The sequence below is a fragment of the Cydia strobilella genome, chromosome 2 (genome assembly GCF_947568885.1).
Source record: "Cydia strobilella chromosome 2, ilCydStro3.1, whole genome shotgun sequence".
NCBI classification, from domain to species: Eukaryota; Metazoa; Arthropoda; class Insecta; order Lepidoptera; family Tortricidae; genus Cydia; species Cydia strobilella.
Genome location: NC_086042.1, coordinates 4,748,286 through 4,765,217, shown reverse-complemented (window position 1 = coordinate 4,765,217; position 16,932 = coordinate 4,748,286). Strand labels below are relative to the sequence as shown.

General features: G+C 37.2%; 1 protein-coding gene across 18 annotated transcripts in view; it reads left to right on the top strand.

The window, feature by feature from the left end:
* LOC134755337 (protein tramtrack, beta isoform) overlaps nucleotides 1-16,932 on the top strand; it is a 598,730-nt gene that overhangs the window by 284,803 nt on the left and 296,995 nt on the right. Inside the window, exon 5 of one of the 18 annotated variants that reach the window (XM_063691836.1) lies at nucleotides 4,461-4,744. The exons of the other annotated variants lie outside the window; for them this stretch is intronic. Coding sequence (XP_063547906.1) covers nucleotides 4,461-4,738 — 278 coding nt within the window. The 3' untranslated portion in view covers nucleotides 4,739-4,744. Of the gene's footprint in view, nucleotides 1-4,460; nucleotides 4,745-16,932 lie in introns of those variants that run through there. 18 annotated transcript variants of the gene reach the window in all.

The following is a 16,932-nucleotide window of genomic DNA, read 5'->3' as shown; positions in this document are numbered from 1 at the left end:
ATCTATTACGTATAATAAAGCGGAAGAGGGTCGAAAGTCTGTACATGGAAGATATTCGAAAAAAAAAGTGGCTGGGGATACATAGAATCGATAACAGAAAACGTTCTAAGAGTTTTTAGAATTTTTGTCTGTTTGTCTGTTTATCTGTTTGTCTGTTTATTTGACCGCGCATCACGTGAAAACGGCTGAACGGATTTTGATGCAAACTTTACTAATCTGTCGAGAAAATCTCCGGCCAGGGGACCTAAAAGTCACTACACTCGATTTAGTCGAAGGTGCGGGTCCTAAAATACGGCGTTGCGTGAACAAAAGATTTCCTTTGGCAGGATTGGTCCTAAGGACCCAAGGATGGATTTAAGAATTGGAGCCACCAAGATTTGTGATGTAAATATGTAGAGGGGGGGGGGGGGGGTCTCAACTTTATCTTGATATCTATATCATTTAAGCTACCAGGCCAAGTTTAGTTTGGTATCGTTTTCGTATAAATCAGGGATGCCGTATTCATTTATGATATCAAAATGATACCATTTCGAAGTAAAAACCCAAAAAATATGAAAAAAAAATTACATTTTTTTAATTCCTCTTCACGCTTAAACCGCTAAACCAATTTAATTTTGAAAAAGGGCGAAAAACCTGTTGATTTTGGAGTGTAGTTTTATTTAGCGGTACCTAATTGTAAAATATTTTATCTCGACTACAGTCCTCTAGCTTATCCATCTGTCAACTTTACTTCAAGTTCCGCCTCCAGGGGAGAGGGAGAGAAATTAGGGGTGAATTAGCCGCTTACTGACACAGACCGAATTCCACGCGGGCGGAGCCGCGGGCACAGCTAGTAATTGAATAAAGATGTTGTTACACATTTCTCCATAGGTTATTATTTCATTTTCATACAAACTTCATATATGTAATGTCATCGGATCGATCTTATCTTAATCACTCTAAATCATTCTATTCTATTCTATTCTATTCTAAATTTTGTTATCTAACCTCTCTATCACTTGCTTATTCGAGCTATAAAGAGGCAGATAGCTGAATTTCGATTTTCGCGTTTCCCGGTAGGCCCTTTGTAAACAAACCGCCTTGGCCCTTGATGCATTCATGTCTTATTTTATTATCTCAGATGTCAAAAAACAGTTTAAGGCACAGTTACTCTATGGTTTACGATGGGTGCTAGTGCTGCACTCTGGCGACAGAACATTGCAGTAATACTCCCCCCTATTTTCAGTAATATGGACGAAAAACACTAAAGGCAATGAGATGGCGGTAGTGAACGGGTATTCCTTCTGCAACAATGGCAACGGCACACGGCGGTCGAATGTGTATTGGAGGTGTACGAACACCTACCAGAAGTGCAGGAGCCGCTTCGTGGCTACTCCAGACCGCAAGATTATTCGCGCCAATTTAACCCATAATCATGCCGCTCATAAGTTCATTATAAATAATGGCGTTTATTTCAGAGTTTAACCCTTTACAATACAATACAAATACTCTTTTTCTACTTGTCGACTGACTACGTTTTTTTGTAAAAATAAACGAGGCATTCGGATTTCCATTTCGAAAGGGTTTTTTTTTTAAATTAAAACAAAGAAAGTCTTAAACCGAAAACATGAATTCGAATAACATCCATGAATATTTATGGGATTATTTATTTCTTACATATGTTCCATTTATACGCGTCTTCTAATCTCTTTCGCTTGTGTAGTGTTTTACTTTTATAATATATAAAGAAAATGGCAAGTGGAATCATTCCATATTCATCATTCCACGTATCATAAGTAGCTAAACGTGAACACTCACTTTTTCTTGTTTATTTTCAGTAATATGGACGAAAAACATTAAAGGCAATGAGATGGTGGTAGTGAACGGCTATTCCTTCTACAGCGACGGTATACGACGAACGAGTGTGTCCTGGAGGTGCACGAATACCTACCAGAAGTGCAAGAGCAGATTCTTGGCCACCCCAGACCGCCAGATTATTCGCGCCATCCTGAACCATAACCATGCCGCTCATAAGTTCATTATACGGAATGGAGTTTATATCAGAGTTTAACTGAACGCCAAAGACGTCAACTGACGCACACGGCTGCAGGCGCTACAGCCCAATATCAACCTTTGGCTTTCATTATAGAACCTTCGCAAATTTCCAATAAGTGCCAGAACCATTTTATCGCCACACAGCACCAAACAATTGTTTGTGCCAATTTGGATCGTAACCGTTTGGCGCATAAGAAGTAACGGATTTTACTTAACTATTTAATCAGAAAATTACTTTGCATCAAAATTAATGTAAAAAAATTAAATTGTAGTTAGTTAGTAATAGCTCATAGCAGTCATAGCGCACTTTAGTAATTTGTACATCAGGTATACTATTGTTACATTTTGCAAGTTATATTATTAAAAGGTTTTGGGTTAAAAGGCTAGACTAGACACTAGACAAAGTTATTATGACTTTTCGATTACAGAACTGCACTTATATTGTTTGCAGGAATCCGAACGAATATGTTTTTTTAATAAACGATGCATTTACCGGATTTTCATACCGAAAGAGATTTTTTTTAACTTGAAACTAAGAATGTCTTTAACATAAGACAAGATATTTTATAAAATCCATCAATATTATTATTTGGCGCCTCTCGTGTACTGCTGGGCAAAAGCTCCCTCCAAGTTCTCCACTGATCTCTATCCAGTGCTGTGTCTGGCCACTCTTTCAAGGAGTCCAGTTCACCCCCCAGGCGGGGTCTGCCAGATCCCCGATGCGAGATTTCGGCCTCCCATTCCGTAGTGATTTTGCCCCACGACTCGTTCGGCATTTGCGAGACGTTACCGGCCCAGTCCCATTTTAGTTTGGCTGCCTTCCGAGCTACATCAACGATTTGGGTTGGGGATCAATATTATATTATGTACTTACAATAAACAATGGAAACAAATCAAATTATTTAATAAAATATTTTGATTTGTTTTTTAAATAGTCTCACTACTATGTATAAATTATAAACTGAGATAGATATCATACACTAAAGAAAAAGTGACCAAGTCCACCGGTGGCCGAGGCGGGAGGTGGGGGATGGCAGCATCATCTCTCTCGCTATACCATAATCCAGTAAATGATTCGTAAAGGTGCAAGCACGTACTGCTCGCCCTTAAGCGAGGTTTAGACTTGCAAGAAATTGCATGCAATTTTCATTACATTGCGGTATCTGATAAACATTTTGAATGCAGTTTACCTTAGTAGTCAGCAATGTAACGTAAATTGCATGTAAGTTCTTGCTAGTCTAAACCTCGCTTTAGAGTTGGTCAAAGGCGCCTAGCCTTTCAAAGATAGCATACACCGTAGAATTTGGGACGGGTACCGCCGTGGCCGGGTGGTCTAGTGGTAAGGACGTTAGCCGCGTAAGCTTAACCACCGGCGGCCTTGGTCACTTTTTCTTTAGTGTATGATATCTTTTTCAGTTTACAATAAAAGTATTTTGAAACCACAGGCCAAGTGAACATAAAAGCTTTCCTCCACAGTGATATGGGCAAGGAACTCAAAAGGCAAGGACGTGTTAATAGTGAACGGTTACAGTTTCTGTTTAGACCACGCCGGCCTCACCAACTCTTACTGGCGCTGCACCATGGGATCGGCCAAGTGTAAAGCCCGAGTGACATGTAATAGCCAAAATCAAATTGTGCGTATGGAGATGCAGCACAGCCATGATCCTAAAAGATATTGTATTCGAAACGGGATGTTTATCAAGCTGTAAACAATTGTTATGTATCAATTTATTCAAGTCAATTAAGGACTCTAATTGTTGAAGTAAAATATAATGATATGGTTAAGATTATATGTAATTGTTTATTAGCAAGTGTAATTGGTATACAGTTCTCGTGGAATTAAATTAAATTAAAAAAACAACTCCTTAAGCTCCGTTTTGTATAAAGGCAATCGACGGAGCGATAACATATCGGCAGATACCGACAGATACGGCATCTGCCGATATCTTTTACGTACTATTTTACAGAACCCACACACGAAGCTGTAATATATATTTTGGTATTTGCCGATATCTCGTATATTTCGTCTCACAATGTAGGTGCTGGACAGAAAGCGATATATATTTTGGTATAAATTCGATTATTTTGGTATCGTTGCGTATGTGGTGCTTAGCGATACTCGCAAATATCTGTCGGTGTCTGCCGATATCGGCCGATATATAGTATCGCTCCGTCTGTGACGAGCTTAATTCGTGATACTGAATGATCGTCAATGTAGAATTTCCTTCATGAAGAAGAACGTTAACCTTACAGCGGGTTGGGTGGTTAAGTTCTTTTACTACAGCTTATGAAGAATATAATAGGAAATCCAGATTAACTCTGGATTCCCTAAGAATCTTTTTGACACACTGCCACTGCTACCTGGACTTATTTGTTAAACTCACAACAAGTGTGTCGACTGTTGTTAAACTTTGGTACTCTTCCAGTGATATGGGCAAAAGATACAAAAGGCAAAGAGTTGGTTGTGGTTAACGGCTACAAATTTTACAAAACTGGCGAGAACATAAGCCTCAAAGTAGTGTCGTGGCGGTGTACACATACACACAAAAACTGTAGAAGCCATCTCACCACCCAGGACCGCAAGATTCTTCGTGCAAATTTAGAACATAACCACGAGGCTCTAAATTTTTTCATACGTAATGGTGTTTACCACAAAGTTTCGAAGATTTACGATAGTGCCCATAAGTTATATAGTCGTATCTAAAGATAATCTGCATATTCATATGATTTAGACATTTATAACAAATGTATAAGTCGTGGTGTATGTACCATCAGCTGAAAAAGTGCATGGCGACTTTATAAATGGATTCATCCATAATTTCTTCATGCGATTTCGCAGCTCACTGTAGACATAGAGTAACTTATACTAGAGCGGTACTGTCATAGTAAATTTTGTAACCCCAGTAAATTCACTGCCATCTGTCGACACACTTTAAAACTAAAAATGAAAATTTATAAAAATACGATAAAATGTATTTAAATATAGATAAATGATTTTTTTTATTTGCATTAATTATTTTTATGATTTTGACCCATGTTCTTTCACTGATATGCGTTAAAATTGTTAAATAACAAACGAAACCGTCAACGCCATCTATAAGACTGTAGGCCAAAACTAGTAGCGCCCTCTGAACGAGAATCAAATTTTCTTGATTTTCGAGGCACGTTTTTTCCTTAGACTGTATCCATCTATTACGGAGATATCTATCTTTGCTGTAGAGCCATCCTCATGTAACGCTTATTTCTATGGCCTATGTGTTGTATACTACTAATATTGGAACTATGAGAATGGAATCAGAATAAACTCTGAAACCTTCCCAAGAGAATCCTAACACTACGTTTCCATATGATAACTTCTTCATTTCTTTTCAAGCTTTTCAATTCACATTTTCAAATCGCTCGAACACAACTTAAACCCAAACAAATTTTTACATTACCGTACACTTTTAGGTTACACTTTCACACATTTCCTCCCTCCTCACAACAAGCTTACACACATACAAGTTCATACTCCTCTTCCCTTCATGTAATTAATATGCTTTTACTAATATACATAATATAGGTATATATTATATTGGTAACTCGTGATGACCGTGACCCCCGCGATGCAGGCCATGCCTAGTGCGGGGTTCACTGCCATGTGCCTTTGTTAATTACCTTTTATGTTAAATAAAGATATTTAATTTTATTTTATTTTAATTTATACCAATCTTTGTACTTATTCTAGGCTTTACTTATGCCCTGGCTATGTTGTTATAAATAAATAGCTATATTAATTAATTTACGTTTATTTAAATACATTAGATAAATTTCACTGCTTTTTGCCGCCAATCTGTCAATAAAAAAGTTTTAGTGGCCGTTAAACCACCACACTGTAGTCCAAAATAAGGTATGAGCTGTAGCTATTATTCGAATGTCGTTTTTCTATGGGATATTTTTATAAAAATGGAAGAAAATACAGACAAATTAAAAAGTACACTACAATTTAAGTTTATTTACGTATTGAACTTGTGGCCCATAGCTGTGTACTAAACTCGCTGTATTTGGTGACACGCCTAATTCGGTAATAGGTATGTACAAGTTTTGAAGCATGACACCCAGGAAAACTTCACGGCTTCGGCGGCTTTGCCGTGAGGCCCATTTAAAAGTCCCTAATTCACTAGCTTTCCTCGTTGTCATGCTTCAAAACTTGTATCACCGAATTAGGCGTGTCACCAAATAATGCGAGTTTACCCTACCTACTGTATAGTACCGTAAAATCAGGTAACTTTAGTCCACAACTTACAACTATGGTGCAAGTTCAAGTTCCAGTATAATATGTATTTATAAATATTTTTCAAATTATAATGAGTATCTTATATAGAAAAAGCTTTCGTATTAAGCAACAAAATAAATGTAACGAGTACAAATCAAAAACGTTCCTTGATAACCAACGTTAAAAACTGGACCATAGTTGTATTATAGGACTATAGTTACCTGATTTTACGGTAGGTATTTTGAACTGCCAGAATTATCAGTAGGTACCTAACTAGACTTTGATTGTGATTATTTTTCGCAGTGATCTGGGCGAAAACGGCGCGAGGAAATGATATGATGATCGTGAATGGTTTCCCGTACCGCTACAGCACTGTGAGGCAAAAAACCATATCGTGGAAATGCAGACAGTCGGGTTTAGGCTGTGCTAGCAACTTCCTAGCCACGAAGGAAGAACGGGTCATTATAAGAGGCAATTTCGTGCATAACCATATCGCTCCGAAGTTCGTCATACTAGACGGAATTTACAAACCTAAAGGGCAATCTCAACGTATACAGTAGGCCGAGCACATGATTGGCGCGACAGTATCTCGCCGCGAGATAGACTACCCGTCTTTTACTAAGTGTATAATTAAAGGGGGACGGGTAGTCTATGTCGCGGCGAGATACTCTTGCGCCAGTTGCGCCAATCATGTGCTAGCCCGGCTGTAGCGGAAAATAATCTATCATATTTTTTCAAATACATTTGCATATTTATTTTGGTAATTTCTCAAAAATGGCTCAAGCGATTTCGATGAAATTTACAAATAGGGGCGTATGAAAAAGGCAATTGGACCAAACTAGGGTACATTTTAAAAATAATTAGTTTGCCCGAGTTTTCGCGGTAGCCCGGTGGGTATATCGTAAAGTAAAGGATGACTATAGATAGATAAAGATCGTGATGATGATACAATCATTGTTTACAGTGATACAGTGATACAGTACTTTATTGGTAAAAGAAACATATACAATTACACGTCATTTCATTACTTAATTACTATTTACATTTTAATATACAGTTTATAATAATAACATTCAGATCTACTTATAATCACGATCCTCAGTTATGAGGGAGCGACTACAGAAGGAGATAGATAATAATAACATTGTTGCTATTGTCATTAGGTACCGGCTTTGGGTCAATGATCCTACCGTATACTTGCGAATTCATCTATGCTGCATTAGGTACCGGCTTTGGGTCAATGATCCTACCGTATACTTGCGAATTCATCTATGCTGTAATAAGCTTTATCTAAAAGTAACAGTTTACATGATATAAAGTCTAATTTCACGGATTTTCGAATGAATGCCTGCAAGAAAATAGGAATTGCGATTCGCTTTGCTCGTCTTGGCAAATATGATAGGCGTCCATACGGTGACTGCTTACTATCAAGCGGGCCGTATGCTTGTTTGCCACCGTTGTGGTATAAAAAAACCGGCCAAGTGCGAGTCGGACTCGCGCACGAAGGGTTCCGTACCATTACGGAAAAAAACAGCAAAAAAATCACGTTTGTTGTATGGGAGCCCCATTTAAATATTTATATTATTCTGTTTTGAGTATTTGTTGTTATAGCGGCAACAGAAATTCATCATCTGTGAAAATTTCAACTGTCTAGCTATCACGGTTAATGAGATACAGCCTGCATGGTGACAGACGGACAGACAGACAGACAGACAGTTAGTAACGGACGGAGTCTTAGTAATAGGGTCCCGTTTTTACCCTTTCGATACGGAACCCTGAAAATGTTAGATTTTTTGCCGCTACTGTAAATCTCAAAAAAATTGTTTCGGTAAAACTACCGAGTTTACCGAATATGCACAAAACGTATTTACCATGTTGAGTATACTCTACTGGGAATGATAATCGAAGGTTAAAGATACTTTAAGGGTCGGTTGCACCAAACCGTCTGTCACCGTTAAAGCGTTCGCTAAATTGTATTGTATAGGAATTTTCATAGTACTCGGTTGAGTGATGTTGATCAGTCTGTTAAGTATGGTTGGTGCAACTAGCCCTTAGTGCATTGTTTCATACGCTAATATTAATGCTGACCGTACAGTTGTATACGCAGCTGCAAATGTGGATACCCGCTTTATGAATGGAATTTGTTCATAGTGGGTATGCACTTTTGCATCTCGCTGTAAATGGCGTAAGAAATCTCAGCTCACAAAACTGGGACTGCTTTGCAGTTTGTTTGTAGCCCATAATTGTTGAGACTTTTGGATTGTTACATTGTTATACTGTATATACTTTATAAACATGAAAAATTTACTATTTGATCCTTTGTTTTATTACAACACCTATTTTTTAACAAAATTAAATACTGCTGCACTGCCGACATAGCTAGGATGCCGTTTAACTACAACCTGGAAACTAGGTAGTTTTTAAGAAAGCGGCTGCCATTTGGTCTTCCAACCCCGTGACAAAATTATTTTCTGCCGTACTAAGAATTTGACTTATCGTGTTACGCAAATAGGTATAAAGGTACAAATGCATGCAGGTACAAAGGTTGCAACCTTCTCTTACATTTATCTTTATCTCTTCGCAGTGTATCTGGCAAGAAATTTTAGAGGAAAGGAGACAGCTATATTTAAAGGCTTTACGTTCTGCGCAAAAAAAGTAAGAAAAAACACTATATCTTGGCAGTGTACTAAGCACAGATTATGCAGAAGCCATTTCCTCGCTACTAAAGATGGCCAAGTACTACGCGCTGCTATTGATCATAATCATGCAGCACCCAATTTTGTTATTCAAAATGGATTCTATATTAAAATATAAAATTTAGTTTGTAATGTAGAAATACAGGGAATGTAATCAAGGCGAAAAATGTAGGAGCGGTTTTCTTGATAGTGTAGATTGAAAACCTCTCGGCGCCAATCTGGACCATGTAGCTCCTAATTTTGATAGACGAGATGAAATGGGGGACATTGTACATTCCAAGATATTTTGATATTTCTTTTAGTTTGTCGTGTAACTTTTTTTTTATCAAATAAACTTAAATAAACAGGTATGTACTAAAATTTAATAAGATTTTTATTTCAATTTATATTTGCCTTGTTCTATTTGAAATTTTTGAGAGAATCATACTCTAACTGAAATAATAAAAAATAGTAAAAAAAAAATGTAAGTGTATATTTTGACGCGTTTTTTGCAGTGATCATAGCCAAAAACACTCGAGGAAAGGAAACCGCTATCGTCAACGGATTTTCATTCTGCTATAACTCCGTTAGCAAGAAAACTATATCTTGGAAATGTACTCAGAAAGGCAGCTTTAGAAAATGTAGGAGTCGCTTTTTGGCTACGAAGGAGGGCCAGATGATACGCGGCATTTTCAACCATAACCATGAAGCACCTAATTTTATAATCAAGAATGGAGTTTACTTGAAACTTGGTTAATGGCGTTCATTTATAGTTACTGTTTTACTATTAACAAATATTATTCTGGATATTAATAGAGGAAAATTCACTCGTAGCTATAAATATAATAGTGCAATAAGGGTGTCATGGACAAAATTGTTAATAAAAGAAACACGATGCGCGTAGCCTAGTTTTGCCGTATCTTTTATGACTGGAAGTGTGAGAGTACGCGCGTACTCTGCGTGGTCTTACTCGTAGACCAGCTTACCCTATGTACCAAAGCATTATACGAGAAGGTAACCGTTGCAATATATATTGCAGTAATTTTCACAAAAGGTGTAAGAGTAACAGAGAAAGCGATAGTATTGAAACGGCTTCTCATTTAGCTTCAACAAATAAAATAGGAACACAATATCATGGAGATGCACACGAATACTTTGTAGAAGTCACTTTCTCTAAGAATGGGCTGATTCTACGCGGATATCTCGACTATGATCATTCGACCCCTGATTTTGTCATATCAAAATCTAAACCGGCTACAACTTTTTCTCATTCGATTATATTTAAACGGGTTTAAATATTAAATTTTGTTCCAAGGAAAACAAGACAGTTGCAATTGCCCTGGCTGAACTTAAACATACATGTTTAAGTTTTCTTTATTATTGATATATTTTGAGTTATTAAATTTTTTTCGTTTGTTTTCAGTGATCTGGGCCCTGGGCCAAAAGTGCTAGAGGAAAGCGTACTGCAGCTGTCACCGGATTCTCATTATGCTGCAACACTATCAGTGCGAAAACTATACCGTGGAAATGCACCAACCACAAGACATGTAATAGTATTTTATACAATCGTAATATAATGCTTGCTGAGTTGCCTAAGTGAGGTACGAAATGGAAAAGCTTGATTATATCACTATTGTATACAATACTTTTTCTACGAGTCATCTAAAATTACTTTTTTTACTATAAAACTTAAATAATTAATGAAAATTGGTATTACAAAAATGTAGTACAAAAGACATCAACGCGCGACTATTGCTGCCCGTTTAGTCTTTTCTATGGGAGCGCGGCGGCACATGATTGGTCAATTTTTTTTATAGTTAATATTGTCTTCGGTTACTGCGACAGTTACTCATGAAATAAAACTATGAAATTTATAGTTATCGAAATGAATATTATAGTTGAGTTGGGAGCCCATACATGAAAAGTACGCAAATATAGTTTGGTATACGAAATCTTAATTCAACAATTGCAGTCGACGAGTGGAAAAAAGCCATTTTCTGTCCACTAAAGATGGATAGATTTTAAACGCCTATTTGGATCATAATCTGTATGTATTATGTTGTTCGAAATAGAGTTTATATTAAAAAAATTGTTTCATAAGAGGTTAGGTACAAGCATTCGTTCTTGTTGTATAAAACTAAATATGAATAAGCACTATTTCATAAAGAGTTTTATAAATTACCATTTAAAGCATGATAACAACGTGTGTTATTCTAACACTGTTTTACCGCCAGTGTTGCGCTACAAGCCAATGGTCGCTCTAGGTTTTTGACATTGCCATTTTCTATCATCATAAAATGGGGTAGTAAGTTAAAATTGTATGTTATTTATAACTTCTTAAAAAGGAGAATAATGATATCTTGTTTTTAGTTTATTTATTTTCATCATCCTAGCGTTGTCTCGACCTGCGGTGGCAGCATGGTTCCATTTATCACCTGTCACTATGCCTGTCACTTTAGCACTTGTTAGAACGTGACATTGATGGTGACTAGTGATAAAAATGCGACCGTGCTACGGCCGCTGTTCTTAATTTATCATGCATCGATTATTAATTTTGGTTCAATTAATGCATAATAGCATAGTTTAACTAAGGTTACTTGTGTATTATTTTCAGTACTTATAGTTAAAAATACGAGAGGAAAAGAGACAGCAATAGTTGACGGCTTTACGTTCTGCTGCAGTAGAAGAAACAGGAACACAATATCTTGGCAATGTACTAAGCATTCAATATGTAAAAGCCATTTTCTTGCCACACAAGATGGCCAGATTTTACGCGCTAGTCTCGATCATAATCATACGGCTGCTAATTTTATCATTCGTGATGGAATTTATATTAAAATATGAAGTAGAATTTTCTTTTCATCCTGTTACCCTCTGTAGTGGTAGGGCTAGAATCATACTCTTCCACTGACTCCGGTCCTCGGCAGTTTGAGTAACCTCCTCCCACCCCATCCTTAATACTGCATGGGTGTATGGCACTCAATTCAACTGAAGTGTAAGTTGAAATAAAGATCAACCTTGTATGGATTTTTTTTATTACCCAATAGTAATTTATGTAATTCGGGCTGTACACACTCGTCGAGAGACCCCGAGACAAGCCGAGAACGAGTGTGTACATGCTGCTCCCTTCTCGTCTCGCTCTTCCTTGTCTCGTCTCGGATTGGATCGGAGCGGTGCCGAGACTCTCGGCGAGAGGGTTTCGACGAGTGTGTACAGCCGACATAAGACCATACGAGTAAGAAGCTAAGGAAACTCCACATTCGTTTAGGTCCAGAAGGCACCCAAATGAGTTTATCACCAGTCACCAGGTCACCTATACTGAGAAAAGGCTTTGCAATTGGCTACCTGCTGTACTGTTGAAGGTAATAGGAAAGTCTAATAACTCCGTAACTATACATGTACTCGTACCTAGAGTATGGTAACCTTTATAATTTGTGTATTATTTTGCAGTGACCATCGTAAAGAATAGAAGAGGAAAAGCGACGGCGATAATTAATGGCTATACATTCTGCTACAACAAAGTGAATAAGCGCACAATATCTTGGCAGTGTACTAATAGTAAAGTATGTAGAAGCCACTTTCTCGCTACTAAGGATGGTCGGATTCTGCGCACCTGTTTGAGACATAAACATGCGCCTCCTACGTTTGTTATTCAGGAAGGTGTTTTAATAAAACTCTAAATTAATCAAAATCTAATTCTCAAGTACAAAATATAAATGAAAGTATAAGAAGACGTCTTTGTTCTTTAATTTAGGCATTACATTCCACTTATGAACTACCCTGCACCACCACAGCCCGAGAAGATGCCGGCGCAAGAAATGGCGGATTTTTTGTATATAATTTTTCGGTACAGACAGAATATTGCTATAAATATATTTGGGGCTTAAAACTTTTGAGGTTTTAATTTAATTAACGATAAGTGATGAACTGAAAAAAGTAAGTTATAGGTAATCAGGTTTCATCATCATCATCATGTCAGCCGATAGACGTCCACTGCTGGACATAGGCCTCCCCCAAGGCTCGCCACTCCGACCGATCCTGTGCCGCTCGCATCCACCGAATTCAGAACCTTCCGGCCCCGCAGTAGAACTAGGGTCACCGACATATTTCGCAGAATTGCAAATTTTAAGTGGCAGTGGGCGGGGCATATTGCTCGCAGAACTGATGGCCGGTGGGGCCGGAAGGTTCTGGAATCATGTTTATTACATATTTATTTATAGATTGTTTTACTTAACAACCATTCTGAGATTAAACAATATTGAGAATAGTAGTAGTTGTATCCAATAGCGTTATCATTCACCAGGAGAACAATTCAGACTTACATTTTGATATCAAAAAGATGTTATAGGGTGAATGCTATAGTTATTGGCCACGCCATGGTAAATGGTCACTCTTAACCATAAGGTTACAATTGGCTAGCTAGTTTCTTCCTGATTTATTAGGAGTGGCCGATTACTATGTAGTGGCCAGTATCTATAGCAGTCACCCAGTACATATAATTATATTCGCCCGTCGTCTCGCTCGCGCCAATACATGTACCATCAGCCGCAAAAGTGCATGGCGGCTAAACTTTATCAATGCATTCATTCATAATTTCTCCATGCAATTTCGCAGCTTACTGTACCTAAGGACAATGCACGCGCGAATGATAACTAAATGACACCATTTAGATAACTTTAATGTCAAAGTGTACTTTCGTGTAATATGGCAATTAACCACTTTCAGTGTTTAGCAGTAACACACTGGATTACAACGACATAAACGCATATTGCTTGTGTCAGCACAACCTAGCGTGTATATATAGGCAGGCATTTAGAGAATATACGATCTTATACTATCACACTTAAGGTGTTTCACTACATACTCCCATCACCTGCTCGAGTGGATATATAACCAGATTAGCCTGTTATTTGATTCGAATTATCCTCCAGGATTTGTTTTGGACTATTTTTGTTTGTTTTTAGGTACTCAAATTTAAAATACTTTTCAGGACTCGCCTTCATCTATGATTAAATAATTTCACGGTTTAGACTCACTTGTTACCGTGTAAACGTGAAATTATTTAATGTTAGTATGTCTCACAACAGTTTAAATTCGTTCATCTATGATTGCAGGTATATTTAAAGTTCCTTATGTTTGTTTGCAGTGCATCTGGTAAAAAACGTTAAAGGAAAGGACCTAGCAATAATTAGAGGCTTTTCATTCTACGCCAGAGTAATAAACAAGAGCACAATAACTTGGCAATGTACAACCGGTAAAAAATGTAAAAGTCACTTTGTCGCTACTAAATATGGAGAGATTGTACGCGCCACTATTAAACACGACCATGCGGCCCCGAAATTTGTCATTCGAGATGGTGTTTATATCAAACTTTGATATCAAATTTTCATAAACATCATAAAAAATAAATAAGAGGAATAATACACACGATAAAAAACACTTACAAGTGAATGAAGAGAAGATAATGTACAAAGTATAGCAAAACAGCGGGGAGATCCTGCCAGCATCCTTGGCACCATGCCAAAACGGCCCAATTATTTAGATGTAGTTTACTTTTATTTCGTATTAGTTTCAATTTAGTTTTATTTTAGAAATAAGTTAGTTTATATATAAATACGTTATTTTATGTCCGTTTTGAATCTTTAAATAAAGAAAAAATACGTAGTTTTTATGGATTGTATTATTAATATGTTCTGTTATTTTTACGTAGTACTTAAATTAATAATGATTGTCACGGTATGTGGTACAGAATTAAAAAATCATGGTACTGTTTTGTAACAACAGGAAAAATACACTATGTTTCACTCTCCGTTGCTGTATTCTAAATAACCCTATTTCTTTATTTTTAAGTGTTTTGTGCGTTATCTATATTCAATTGAGTCATAAGAAAATTATTCGTCTTCCGTTTTCTGGAGAGTTCAATAAAGAGTATTTAAATAAGAACGTTTTTTTTTTCATTTATAATGGTTTTTAGAACTAATGAACATTTGTCATGTAATAACAGTATTGGATTTAAAATTATTTATCGTAGACATTCATTAGGATTTGAATGAGTAACTAATCGTTGGTATGTATACGTTTCTAGCTCTTATCTATTAATGTATCTTATTGCTTGTATATGTAATTTAAGCAAAATTTGCGCAAGTATTCGAAAGTAATGGTGTATTTTTCTTTTCAGTGACCCTGGTAAAAAACGCTAGAGGGAAACAGAAAGCGATAGTACAAGGCTTCTCATTCTACGCTAGAACAGTACGTCGCAACACAATATCGTGGTGGTGCACGCAGAATAACATTTGTAGAAGCCATTTTCTGGCCACTAATGACGGGCAAATTGTTCGTGCCAATCTCGATCATAATCACTCGGCCCCTAATTTTTATATTCTTAACGGGACTTATATTAAACTTTGAAGCGGTTTCTAATTTTTTTGTCTTTAATGAATCAATACCCAAAGGGGCATTCTAGAAAAGTGTCGCGTGCGTGACGCAATATTTTTAACATTTCTGATGAAGTTAAGAAGCCGATATTTGGCATGATAACTTTGGTTTAAATCCAACGGTATATAATAAAGATTTCTGCAGGTTATTAAGTTATCTGCCGTACGCGTCACTTCACCGACAAAATTGGCCTTAAATTTTTGGATTATGGTACCTATGTTAAGCAAATAAAAGTACACCGGATAATGTTTTTTTTTTTATATTTATTCAACATTACATGATACTGATTACGCATTGTTGTTCTTGTGCAAGATAATAAAGCGAACTAAATGAATGCTATGGACTTTTAACTATCAATATATGATCGAAATCAAACTTTCGTCTGACATATTTTAAAATATTTAGACCACAATGGTTACACTCACTTGAATTTTTAGTCGCTATTAGTGACATGTTTCGGGCCCGTTGGGGATACTTCTTCAAGCTCGAGTACTCGCGGCGGCTGCACTCCGTGTACTGCGCGCGCCGCCCGCCTCGTCGCTCGTTGCGCGCGCGCTGACAGGGCCGGGGCGGGGGGGCGCGGGGCAGTCCGCAGCCGGAGTTGTCATGTGAAAGTCTGGTAGGGCGGCTGTATCGACCTAAGCCAAGCACACTGCACTCACTGTGTCCACGTGATCGTCACAACGCACGTCCCGCTTAATACTAGGTATTATAGGCAGTGTTGGCCGAACGTTAATTGCAATTAACCAGTACTGATCGGCTTCCATGCAGGTATTTAGCAACATCCATTGCAGAATTCCCGATTGAAGTTAGGGCGGCGTCCAATTTCAACATCAAACTTTTTATTGTTTACAGTGACTTTTGTAAAAAATGTCAGAGAAAGGGAGCAGCAGGGCAATTGAAGGCTTTTCATTCGGCATCAGTACAGTTCACAGAAACACCATATCGTAACGGTGCACTTAAAACAATATTTGTAAAAGCACAATTCGTGCCAAACTCTATCATAACCACGCAGCCCCTAACTTTGTCATACGAGATGGGATATTTATTAAACTGTAAATTAAAAAGAAATGAGCATCGATATTCCTATTTAGCTGAGGATGAGGTACCGATAATTCTTTTCAGCCATTTGGTCCTATCCAGTGCACACTCCCGCCACTCTTTTCAAAATGTATCATGGTAGTCCCGACATCTCCACTTTGATCTTTCTCTACCCCGAGATCAATCTTATGAGATTCAGTCAATTATATTTTTAGGAAGGTACGGTACGGTACATGAGTTTCAAAACGTTATTTCAATATTTCCTCGAACAGTTTGGTCAAAAATTAAATTTTATTTCTGGTGTTACTTTTTAACAGTATTTTTGTATTGTTTACAGTGACCCTGGTAAAAAGTGTCAGAGGAAAGGAGACCGCAATATATAAAGGCTTTTCGTTTTGCGTCAATACAACAAGCAAAAACAAAAAATCATGGAAATGTACACAAAACAACATTTGTAAGAGTACAATTCTTACAACTAATGATGGAAGGATT